This window comes from Gymnoscopelus microlampas, assembly GCF_963454915.1.
Source record: "Gymnoscopelus microlampas genome assembly, chromosome: 15".
NCBI classification, from domain to species: Eukaryota; Metazoa; Chordata; class Actinopteri; order Myctophiformes; family Myctophidae; genus Gymnoscopelus; species Gymnoscopelus microlampas.
Genome location: NC_139952.1, coordinates 51584855 through 51597663, shown reverse-complemented (window position 1 = coordinate 51597663; position 12809 = coordinate 51584855). Strand labels below are relative to the sequence as shown.

General features: G+C 43.4%; 1 protein-coding gene across 1 annotated transcript in view; it reads right to left on the bottom strand.

Moving 5' to 3' along the window:
- Nucleotides 1-8245: 8245 nt before the first annotated feature.
- Nucleotides 8246-12809, bottom strand: part of LOC311061304 (ubiquitin-conjugating enzyme E2 E2-like) — an 11981-nt gene continuing 7417 nt past the window's right edge. The window contains exons 5-6 of the mRNA XM_084079885.1: nucleotides 10293-10440; nucleotides 8246-8522 (exon numbers count right to left, since the gene is read on the bottom strand). Of these exons, the coding sequence (XP_083936011.1) occupies nucleotides 8425-8522; nucleotides 10293-10440 (246 nt within the window). The 3' untranslated portion in view covers nucleotides 8246-8424. The remainder of the gene's footprint in view (nucleotides 8523-10292; nucleotides 10441-12809) is intronic.

Sequence of the window (12809 nt, the reverse complement as noted above, 5' to 3'; positions counted from 1 at the left end):
TGGGTGAGGTGGTTTTGGGAGAGTAGAGTGGAACTCTACCTCTCATTCTCTCTCTCTCCTCCCTGGATGCAGGATGACTCCCTAAACCCTTTTGTTTTAGTTCCTTTACACACCTTTTATACAACACTAACACAGCACACTATCCATCATTCATTCATATACACTGCAGACATTACTGATTACTGCCTGGCTCACATCTCATATACTTGTAGATCTGCTATTTTTGAAAAGCCAAAGCGATCTAAAATGACACAGATGCGAATGTTGCCCTTTGTTTACCTAACAAAACAATAGTTTTTTATCCATCATTTCCCTCAATAGCAGCAGTCATCATCAGCCACTGGAGTAGTGTAAAACAAATCTTGTTTGGGGGGTCCCTGGCACAAAATATTTTCAGATGGGGGTCCTTGAGTGAGTTGAGCTACTGTATGCAAAACCTTATTTTTAACTCCATGTGCAAAACAGACATCATTCTGTCTGCCTTTCATTATTCTCAAGGCAAACTCTGCCTTTCAAATAACTTGTAGTACGGCTTCAAGGAAAAAAACAATACCTTATGTCATTGCAAAGTGAACTGCTATCATAGCTAAACATTTATTTATGTGGTTTTGCTCTCTCTCCACCTCCCCGACGGATGAAAAATAAAATTGATTTTCAGCTGAACCCAGCTGATTGCTGCTCAGATGGTTATGATGAGTAGCAGCGGTGAGTAGCGGTGGGTAGCGGTGAGTAGCAGCGGTGGCCTAGTGGTTAGAGGGGCGGCCTTGATACCGGAAGGTCCCTAGTTCGATTCCCCAATTCATCACATCAATCATGAATCACCGCTGAATAGCCCTTGAGCAAGGCTTCCATGCAGGGTCCGGCTGGAAACAAGCTTCGTGCTTAGTCCGACACCCTGGGTAAACAACAAACTTTGCTTTGCTTTGCTTTAGCAGCCTACTGCGGGGTGGGCTGTAATCTGAATCTATGTTTTAAATCAGTGTTTAGAACATTAAATACATTATAGCTGCCTAGACTAAAATAAAATAAACTAAAATCTATCTATTATTCACAGACTGTCTCACACAGCATGACACTAATAGCTGCCTAGACTAAAATAAAATAAAATAAAATAAAATAAAATAGAATAGAATGCATCTATTATTCACAGACTGACATTGAACTTAAATTCACAGGTTGACTGTTAATTCTGCACAATCACCAATGATACATAAATCAGTTAATAACTTTTAATTGTTTCCAATATTTCTTTGTCTAATATACTTGTTTAATATGACACTATTTAATGTATTTAATACACTATTTACAGTTGGGTATAAAATAAACAATCCCGCAATTATCTTATAACAGCTTTAACTTAAATGTCCATCGATGATGTTGGTAGAAAATCATGCATGGTTTGGAAGATGCAACACTATTACAATTTAATAATTTACATTTTATTAAACACTATAACAATTTAATGATTTACATTTTATGCAACAACATGTTGTTTCCTGAAACAACAGAATAGAATAAAACCAGAGGTTATGATGCCTTTAATTCTATTCTACTGACTGTGTCGCCCTCTAGTGGACAAACTCTACTCTCGTCTACTCTAGGTGTATATTATTTATAACTATGACGCAGTGACTCAACAAACACTATTTATGGATATTTAGTCCATTTAATCATTTTATAAAGAGCGTCATCATAATAAGATGATGATTTGTATTGTTCATTTCTCCTCCACTCATTGGTTTGTTAGTTTGTTGCTGCATAAAGCAGCTGCTAGCTGCTAGCTAGCCGCTAGCGACATAAACAGACACACGTCACACATGGCCATACTGCACCATGGGTAGCGATGAGGACTACATTTAAAGAACTACATTTTCCATCGACCATGGGTGGATAGCAGGAGAACTACAATCGACTACTACATTTCCCACACTACACCATGGGTAGCGTCGTAGCGATGAGGACTACATTTAAGAAACTACATTTCCCAGCCCCCATGGATGACTAGAAGAACTACACTAGAAAAGGACTACATTTCCCTTACACCAAGTGTCATGCCTCACACAGAACGCAGCGCGAGCGCTTCCGCTCTTTTTTCAAAATACGACCGTTGTATCGCTTACAAATACAAATACAACGAGTTCTACAAACTCACAATGCGATCTACTAACTCAGTGGTTCTCAACCAGTGGTCCGGGGACCACCAGTGGTCCTTGAGGGGGTTCCAGGGGGGTCCTCAGCCAAATGAATAGTTAGGAACCAAATTGACCCTTGTGTGTTTGTAACTCTGAGTGTACAAATGGAACCAAATGTTAAATGAACACTAATGATGATGATACCGTGTAGATTGGGACCCCCAAGAAATGAAAATGGTTGAGGCATATCTTTTCAAAGGGGGTCCGTGGGCTAATATGTGTCAATTTGGGGGTCCTTGACACGAAAAAGGTTGAAAACCACTGTACTAGCTCACAGTGCGATCTACTAGCTCACAATGCGATCTACAAGCTCACAATGCGTCTCATTGTGAGCTTGTAGATCTGAACAGCTTCATGTAGAACCAGCGCCATGTTGCGTCATCTCGTTTCTATTCATTCACTTCCACTTGTATTTACTCATTGTGTCCACAGGAGGGCGACAAAGGCCGGTGAATAAAAGCAGATGACCGGAGTCAGATGTTTGCAAAGAGCTTTAAACATGAACTTAATGAACACAATGTTACATTTATATGTTATTATTACACGGCTTGGTTGAATGCTCGATTCTGATTGGTCAGTCATCGGTCATTATTTCTGGATAATGACCGATGAGCTCTATAACGGACCGCTGTGTAATCAGAGACTCAGAACACCTGCTCATATCTAGCTCTGGTTCAGAGCGTTAGTGAGTTCCCTCTAACGCTCTGGAAGACCCCTCGCTCTGCGCATGTACAAGGAATTCCACTGTCCTGCCAGCGTTCAACTATAGTGAAAATAAACAAAACCATTTCGCTACTCACCGAAGCAAAGGCTGTTTTGTGTTGTTGAAAGTCTATTCTCGGAATGCGCAAGCCTCTCAGCACCCCACCTACTCTGTAAAATACACTTTTTGGGCAGAAAATAAAATATGTCAGCGAAACTGAAATTATTCGTATTTACTCCACAGTGCCCTCTACATTTTGGTTAATGGTAAGTTCAAATCCCCCAGATCGGTAGAGGCACTGTGGAGTAAATACAAATAATGTCCGTCTCGCTGACATATTTTATTTTCTGCCCAAAAAGTGTATTTTACAGAGTAGGTGGGGTGCTGAGAGGCTTGCGCATTCCGAGAATAGACTTTCAACAACACAAAACAGCCTTTGCTTCGGTGAGTAGCGAAATGGTTTTGTTTATTTTCACTATAGTTGAACGCTGGCAGGACAGTGGAATTCCTTGTACATGCGCAGAGCGAGGGGTCTTCCAGAGCGTTAGAGGGAACTCACTAACGCTCTGAACCAGAGCTAGCTCATATCAACCTGCGCTGCTTGGTTATATGCTTTATCCAACATGACAGCCATGTAAACAAACAAACAATGTCATTTACAACTAAACGTTGCTCTCAAGAAGGTTTTTGAAAACATTTGAAGTGAGAAATAGACGATGCAATAACCGAGAAGTCATTCTATTTGATCCACTGCGCTTCCTTGTTTATCGTGACACAACAACGGGGGAATACCAAAACGCTCGCCCCAAAACACAGTCGCCCCGGGGCAAATCCGGCGTTAATACAGGCAAATCGGCAGTAAATAGAATGGGGGGCGAGTGTGTTTTGGGGCGAGTTTTTTTCCATTTCGTCATTTGTTTTTGCGAGGCGAACTTGTCCGCCCAGCCCAATACTTATGGAATACTTTCATTGCCGTAAGCAAGGAAATACTTCGTTTTGTTGTTACTTTTGGGTAAATGTATTTATGTATTTATTAAGTAGCCGTGTAATAAGCGGGATATGCATGGGGAGGTAGTCATTATTGAAATTTAAAGCCCTTCAGGGCGATTAACCACCTCGGCTGCGCCTCGGTGGTTAATCGCCCTGTCGGGCTTTAAATTTCAATAATGACTACCTCCCCATGCATTATCCCTTGCTTATTAGTTCAATGGATTTACATCAATGTTGTGTTTTTATGTGATGTTATTAGTTAGTTAGTTTTGAACAACACTGACTGGTCCCTGACACCATGTACTTTTAATTAAAGATATGTGAAAACACTATATATATATGTGTATATATATATAAAATATATATATAAAAAAGCTATAAACATATTTTGAAAAAATATATAATTGCAGTGGAGTAAAAGTATAATATTTGCCTCTGAGTTGTAATGGAGTAGAAGTAAAAGTATTGAAAATTTGAAATACTCCAGTAAAGTAAAACATCCTCAAAAGTGTACTTAAGTACAGCACTTGAGTAAATGTACTTAGTTACTTTACACCACTCCCATATCATAATGAGCATTAACGAGGAGCGGTTACATGAAGATGGGTTGAAAATGGGTGAAGTCGTCCTTTATTAAAACATATTGACCGGAGAACCTCAGGGCTCTACAATAGGCCCCGGCCTTCCTGTTTTCGGGAATATCCGATCTACAAGCTCACACACCGGCTATTTTTGGCAGAATGTTTGGCCCCCAGAATAGGAGCGATTAAATGAACCACTTAAACCCGGGGTTCCTCAGGGCGCTATGCTAGGCCCCACTAGCATCACCATCTATTTGTGCTGAACGTTTTGCTCAAGGGTTCAAGTGGTTCTTTATCATATATAATATATATATAATATATAAAGAACACCAGGTGATACTGTAAATCATTTACAGTTAAAATAACACTGAGGATTTGAACAGTGTGGTGAGTGACCCGGTGACCTTTGAGCTCTGTTGTCATGGAAACACTTTTCCAAGACAGAACAAAACAATAAAACGTTTTTTTAATTTTAATTGTTTTAAATGTTCAAACTGCATGAATAGAACCAAAGCATCCTGTCCATGCACTAAACATGAACCAAAGCATCCTGTCCATGCACTAACATCCAACATGAGACCCTAGAAAAACTGAAACAAAAAACATGAACTAAACAAAAGGAAACATAGTTTACATCAGGGGTCTTCAACGTTTTCAGGCCAAGGACCCCCTAGCTGAGAGAGAGATGAAGCAGGGACCCCCTCTATATTGTGCCTCAGATTAAACTTTTTTTGTTTACTTAGTCTTCTCTTTTTTCACCTCTACACCTATACCTCTTTACCAAAAATAGCCGATCTACAAGCTCACAACGCCTCGCAGCACGAGGCGTTGTGAGCTTGTAGATCTGCTATTTTTGGCTAAAGTTCTCCTCAGAAAAGGGATGCTAGGGTTCAAGTGGTTAAGGTAGGTAAAAAAAACATATCACACAAAGATTTGACGGACCCCCTGTAGTAACTCTGAGGACCCCCTAGGGGTCCCGGACCCCCTGTTGAAGACCCCTGGTTTACATCATAAAGAGTTCAGAAATACACTCTGAGGAGATCATCATCATCATCATTATCATCATCGTTTAAGTCTGTGTCACTTTGACATTTCTTTGGCTATTCATAAATAGCAGATCTACAAGCTCATAGCTGTGGTATGAGCTTGTAGATCTGCTATTTTTTGAAAAATCGTGAACATTTGTGCAAATCTTTTTTGAAAAAAAATGTCTGCTGCTATAATATCAGTGATGCTCCAACCTTTCTATGTCAACGACCCCCAAAATGATATCAATTTGGCCGCGGACCCCCATCTCAAATGATGTTGTTCCAGGGACCCCCCCAGTGTGGGGTGTGTGTGTGTGTGCGTGCGTGCGTGCGTGCGTGCGTGTGTGTGTGTGTGTGTGTGTGGGTGCGTGTGTGTGTGTGTGTGAGTGGAGCAGCTGGGTGGGTGAGGTGGTTTTGGGAGAGTAGAGGGAACTCTACCTCTCATTCTCTCATTCTCTCTCTCTCCTCCCTGGATGCAGGATCTCTGCTGAGGGTCGACTCCCTAAACCCTTTTGTTTTAGTTCCTTTACACGCCTTTTATACAACACTAACACAGCACACTACACACATCCATCATTCATTCATATACACTGCAGACATTACTGATTACTGCCTGGCTCACATCTCATATACTTGTAGATCTGCTATTTTTGAAAAGCCAAAGCGATCTAAAATGACACAGATGCGAATGTTGCCCTTTGTTTACCTAACAAAACAATAGTTTTTTATCCATCATTTCCCTCAATAGCAGCAGTCATCATCAGCCACTGGAGTAGTGTAAAAACAAATCTTGTTTGGGGGGTCCCTGGCACAAAATATTTTCAGATGGGGGTCCTTGAGTGAGTTGAGCTACTGTATGCAAAACCTTATTTTTAACTCCATGTGCAAAACAGACATCATTCTGTCTGCCTTTCATTATTCTCAAGGCAAACTCTGCCTTTCAAATAACTTGTAGTACGGCTTCAAGGAAAAAAACAATACCTTATGTCATTGCAAAGTGAACTGCTATCATAGCTAAACATTTATTTATGTGGTTTTGCTCTCTCTCTCTAAAGGAATTTAAAGTGTGGTTCCATGGAATACTCTAGTACTACTTTACTATAATAATATAATACTATAATACTCTAGTACTACTGTAGTCTGAGGAGCAGGTTTGCAACGTTTCAAACTGAATTTCCACTCAACCAGAGACCCTCTCTCTCTCAACCAGACACTCACTGGCCCTCATTTATCAACGCAGCGTATAAACTGGCAAATATGTTTCCATATATTCGGCCGTACACCAACGTCGAAGTCACATTTATCAACGAATCCTACACAGCCGATCCTAGCGTACATTTGGTCCCAGACTTGATAAATGTCACGGCTGAAACCGAACGTCATTTAAATAACACGCCCTTAAATATTCTGGAAACACCCCGATTTTAACGACATGAAGATCAAAAAAAATAAAGAGTTTCGCAGTGATCCCGTGCCGCCACGTTAATAAAAGATTGGAGCGTCGGGTTTATATCCTTAACCCAGCCAGGTTGTAGTCTTCATAACTCTCTATGACGTAACTCCATACCATAGGACAAGCTACTGTAAGTTTGTACACCTCACTGTCCATGAAAAGATGTTCGAGAGTCCCGAAAATGCGCTCGCAGAAGCGCTCGTATATTTTGAAAATAGCAGATCTACAAGCTCACAACGCGTGGTGATGCGACGCGTTGTGAGCTTGCAGATCTGCTATTTTAAAATAGCCAATGCAGCCATGCAGATCTGCAAGCTTAACCGAATGACTGTTAAAGCAGTTTGTTTAAATTACTTTATAAAATGTTATATTTTCACAGGGATTATTTATTAGTGTAGATATACATTTACAGTGGATTATGTGTCTAGATGCCTGTCAGACGGTCAGACAATGCTGCTCAGGTCTAGGATGGAATAAACGGGTGCAGCCAATGTCAACAACTGCTCTCGACCAGACGTGAGATCTCAGCGTACGGTAGGATGAAGCCCACGTCAGGATATATTGATAAATGCCGAAAGTTGCGGTGATCTCGCCGTACGCCCATTATTTGGTCTGCACCGCGTTGATAAATGACGGCCTCTCTCTCTCTCTCAGAGTGAGTTTCTGAACGCAGGCAGAGATGAGGAGGTGATAAAAACAACAATAAAAACAATAACAACAACAATAACAACAACAACAGTATAAAGCTTTTCATGACCATATTATCAACATTCAGTGTTTTATAAAATCCCTTCATTCGTTCCCCACAGACTCTTTGTATAAAAAAGAAGCTTTTCAAGTCAGAATGGAACAAAGAACATTTTGAGAACTGTGAGAAAACAGTTCATTTCTCACAGAGGTGGGGGGCGGGGGGGGTGGGGGGTCCAACAGAGAGGTCAAGGCTTTTGGGGGGGGGGGGGGGGTTGCCAGATCTGCTTATTCCCCGCAAGATTTTATTTGAAAATAGCCGATCTACAAGCTCACAACGCGACGCGTTGTGAGCTTGTAGATCTGCTATTTTCAAATAGCTGATGTACATGTTAAAGTATACTCATGTGGGTCCATAGTCGCTTCTTTTGGGCTGGTTTTCCTAGACCTGGTTGCTTGTTTCTCTCACAGAATCTGGCAACACTGGTTAGGGGGGAGGTGTTTCCTAGGATGGCTGTGATGGCGTTCAGCTTGTGATTGGCTGCGATGGGGGGAGGGGGTGGGGGGTCCTGGAGCCTTGCTGAGGTTATAAGAAACAAACCATCCTCCTCTTCATCGTCCTATAGGAGAACACGTCCTCCTCTTCATCGTCCTATAGGAGAACACGTCCTCCTCTTCAACGTCCAATAGGAGAACACGTTACAGGTTCTGGGTCTATGGGGGGGGGGGGGGAGGGGGCTCCTGGATGTCCGAGAGGAGGTGTGATGGGTGGGAGGAGGGAGGAGGTGGTCTATGTAGCGTAGCGCTTGGTCCACTGTTTGGCTATCCTGTCGTGTTCTGCTCTGTTGGTCAGGTACTGTGTGGCGATGCTTCCAACCAGAGGGTCCGCTGAGACAACACACAACAAGACCACCGTTACTTTATACTTTATACTTTATACTTTATATACTTTATACTGAGACAACACACAACAAGACCACCGTTACTTTATACTTTATACTTTATACTTTATATACTTTATACTGAGACAACACACAACAAGACCACCGTTACTTTATACTTTATATACTTTATACTTTATATACTTTATACTGAGAAAACACACAACAAGACCACCGTTACTTTATACTTTATACTTTATATACTTTATACTTTATTGTCTCCGCCAGGAGACGTTGTTTTCATTGGTCAAGCTTCACGTGACACGTGACAATATGTTGAAAGGGTGTGCTTTGATTGGCTAGCGAGGCGCATGATGAAATAGAGCCCTATAAATAGGTGTGTCACTTCGAAACATTGTTGACATGTTTTGAAGTGAGGTAAGACAGGATTAACCCCGTCTTACCTCACTACTGTTACGTTTTAGAAATCATTTGTAGACTCTAAATGCGTAGTAACAATGGCTGTTTGATGGTTGATCTGATTGTGGTTGCTTACCACCTCTGTATCTCATTACTTATTGCTGTAATAATATAATTGCTATGATATAGTAACATGTTCTATTTTTGGTAAGAATTAGAACATTTCTAGAAAACTATGGTTAAAGATAAGGTAAGTGATTTCCTTTGGTTAAAATAACACGGGTCTGCTGGCGGAGACTTGTGCTCCGAGGAGCACATTTTCTAGTACTTCATATTTTATACTTCATATTTTATACTTAATACTTAATACTTAATACTTTATACTTATAAAGTGGGCTCCATGGGGGGGAACAAAATGAGGAACAGCTTAAAGAGCACATTTTCAACCCTATCTTCATATCATTGGTCCTCATTAACGATGCAGAGCCTGTGGAGCTCGTTCATTGGTTAGTTCAGACAGACAACTGCAAGGCAGTGTCCACTCCTGGTCAGCTGACCAGTCACATGATCACTCCATCTGGTGTAAACCTGCCTGTTCGTTCTGCTCTATGTCCAATCACAGGCTAGCTAGAGCTTATGATGCAAATGTCCACCATATCAGATATTCTGTGTGTGTGTGTGTGTGTGTGTGTGTGTGTGTGCGTGCGTGCGTGTGTGTGCGTGCGTGCGTGCGTGCGTGCGTGCGTGCGTGCGTGCGTGCGTGCGTGCGTGCGTGCGTGCGTGCGTGCGTGCGCGTGTGCAGGGACGTGCACAGATAGACTCTAGGTGGTGCTAGAGCACCTGCCCTTTGCCCTCTTGACCAGAAGTGCCCTTTTTTTTCAGTTTACAGCAGGGGTCTTCAACAGGGGGTCCGGGACCCGTAGGGGGTCCTCAGAGTTACTACAGGGGGTCCGCCAAAATCTTTATGTGATATGATTTTTCTTTTTACCATAACCACTCGAAACCTAGCATCCCTTTTCTGAGGAGAACTTTAGCCAAAAATAGCCGATCTACAAGATCACAACGCAGCGCGAGGCGCTGCATGGAGCTTCGGCTATTTTTGGCAAAGAGGTATAGGTGTAGAGGGAAAAAAGAGCAGACCAAGTAAACAACAAAAAGTATAATTTACTTGAGCACCTGCCCCTCAAAATGTCTGTGCACGCCACTGCGCACGCGCACGTGTGTGTGTGTGTGTGTGTGTGTGTGTGTGTGTGTGTGTGTGTGTGTGTGTGTGTGCGTGTGCGTGTGCGTGTGCGTGTGCGTGTGCGTGTGCGTGCGCGTGCGTGTGCGCGTGTGTGTGTGTGTGTGTGTGTGGTACCAGGGTTGCAGTCGGTCAGCAGGGAGCAGATGGACAGTAGGACCTTGGAGACGGTGAGAGCAGGACTCCAGTTGTCCTTCAGGATGTCCAGACAGATCACGCCCTGACTGTTGATGTTACAATGATAGATCCTGGTCCGAAACGTCACCTACGGCCACAAGAGGGCACTGTTTACTGTTTAGTAGCATGAATACATGAGACGTGTGTGTGTGTGTGTGTGTGTGTGTGTGTGTGTGTGTGTGTGTGTGTGTGTGTGTGTGTGTGTGTGTGTGTGTGTGGGGGAGAACAACAGCTGTCTGTGGATCCCTTCCTATGAGAGGAGTAGGATGGAGGTCTCTCTCTCTCTCTCTCTCTCTCTCTCTCTCTCTCTCTCTCTCTCTCTCTCTCTCTCTCTCTCTCTCTCTCTCTCTCTCTCTCTCTCTCTCTCTCTCTCTCTCTCTCTCTCTCTCTCTCTCTCTCTCTCTCTCTCTCTCTCTCATGCTTATGTCTCTCTCCCACATTTTCCCAGTCATTAAATCCTGCATCCTCCCTCTCTCCTTCAAGTCTCTCTGGATAAAGAGTGTCTGATAAATCATTGGTTCTCAAAGTGGGGTCCGGGGACCCCCAGGGGTACTTGAGGGGGTTCCAGGGGGTCCCCAGCTAAATGATGGATAGGAACCAAATGGACCCTTATGGGTCTGTAACTCTGAGTGTACAAATGGAACCAAATGGACCCTAACGGGTCCATTTGGTTCCATTTGTACACTCTCAGAGTTAAATTAACATTTTACACTATGAATTGGGGTCCCAGAGATAGAAATGCCATTAAATGGGGGTCCGTAGGCCTAATAATGCATGTCAAACTGGGGGTCCTTGAAATTAAAATGGTTGAGAATCACTGCTAGAGCCGTAAAAATCTTCTCTTATGGGGGTCCCTGGCTTATCTTTTCAAATGGGGGTCCGCGGGCTAATAAGTGTCAATTTGGGGGTCCTGGCCATGAAAAAGTTTGAGAACCACTGTGATAAATGAATACATTATAAACGCTCCTGACCCTCCAAGCCCCACATCTCTCATAGAGTCAGATTTAAGACGCTGCAAACATGGAAAATATTCTAAAATAAAAACTCTTGTTGATCTTTCCCTAAACGTCGCTGCATAAATAACCAGCATCATTTACCTAGTGACTATTTATAGACACAACCATAAAAACAGCAGCTTCCATTCAGCAGAGAACTGACCACTAAGACAAGCACCTCTCTCTGCTAGGATGTAAACACACACACACACACACACACACACACACACACACACACACACACACACACACACACACACACACACACACACACACACACACACACACACACACACACACACACACACACACACACACACACACACACACACACACACACGCACACACACACACGCACACACACACACACACACACACACACAGAAGCAGAATGGAGGCACACTTGTTGAACCTCTGACAGACAGACAGACAGACAGACAGACAGACAGACAGACAGACAGACAGACAGACAGGCCATCAGAAGAAAATAATGCATTATTTTGATGCATCTGAGAGGTCTCACCTTGGTGTGTGTCAGTGTGTGTGTCAGTGGTGTGTGTCAGTGGTGTGTGTCAGTGTGTGTGTCAGTGGTGTGTGTCAGTGTGTGTGTCAGTGGTGTGTGTCAGTGGTGTGTGTCAGTGTGTGTGTCAGTGGTGTGTGTCAGTGTGTGTGTCAGTGGTGTGTGTCAGTGGTGTGTGTCAGTGTGTGTGTCAGTGGTGTGTGTCAGTGTGTGTGTCAGTGGTGTGTGTCAGTGGTGTGTGTCAGTGTGTGTGTCAGTGGTGTGTGTCAGTGGTGTGTGTCAGTGGTGTGTGTCAGTGGTGTGTGTCAGTGTGTGTGTCAGTGGTGTGTGTCAGTGGTGTGTGTCAGTGGTGTGTGTCAGTGGTGTGTGTCAGTGGTGTGTGTCAGTGTGTGTGTCAGTGGTGTGTGTCAGTGTGTGTGTGTCAGTGTGTGTGTCAGTGGTGTGTGTCAGTGGTGTGTGTCAGTGGTGTGTGTCAGTGGTGTGTGTCAGTGTGTGTGTCAGTGGTGTGTGTCAGTGGTGTGTGTCAGTGTGTGTGTCAGTGGTGTGTGTCAGTGGTGTGTGTCAGTGGTGTGTGTCAGTGGTGTGTGTCAGTGGTGTGTGTCAGTGTGTGTGTCAGTGGTGTGTGTCAGTGGTGTGTGTCAGTGTGTGTGTCAGTGTGTGTGTCAGTGTGTGTGTCAGTGTGTGTGTCAGTGTGTGTGTCAGTGGTGTGTGTCAGTGGTGTGTGTCAGTGGTGTGTGTCAGTGGTGTGTGTCAGTGGTGTGTGTCAGTGTGTGTGTCAGTGTGTGTGTCAGTGGTGTGTGTCAGTGGTGTGTGTCAGTGTGTGTGTCAGTGGTGTGTGTCAGTGGTGTGTGTCAGTGTGTGTGTCAGTGGTGTGTGTCAGTGGTGTGTGTCAGTGGTGTGTGTCAGTGGTGTGTGTCAGTGGTGTGTGTCAGTGTGTGTGTC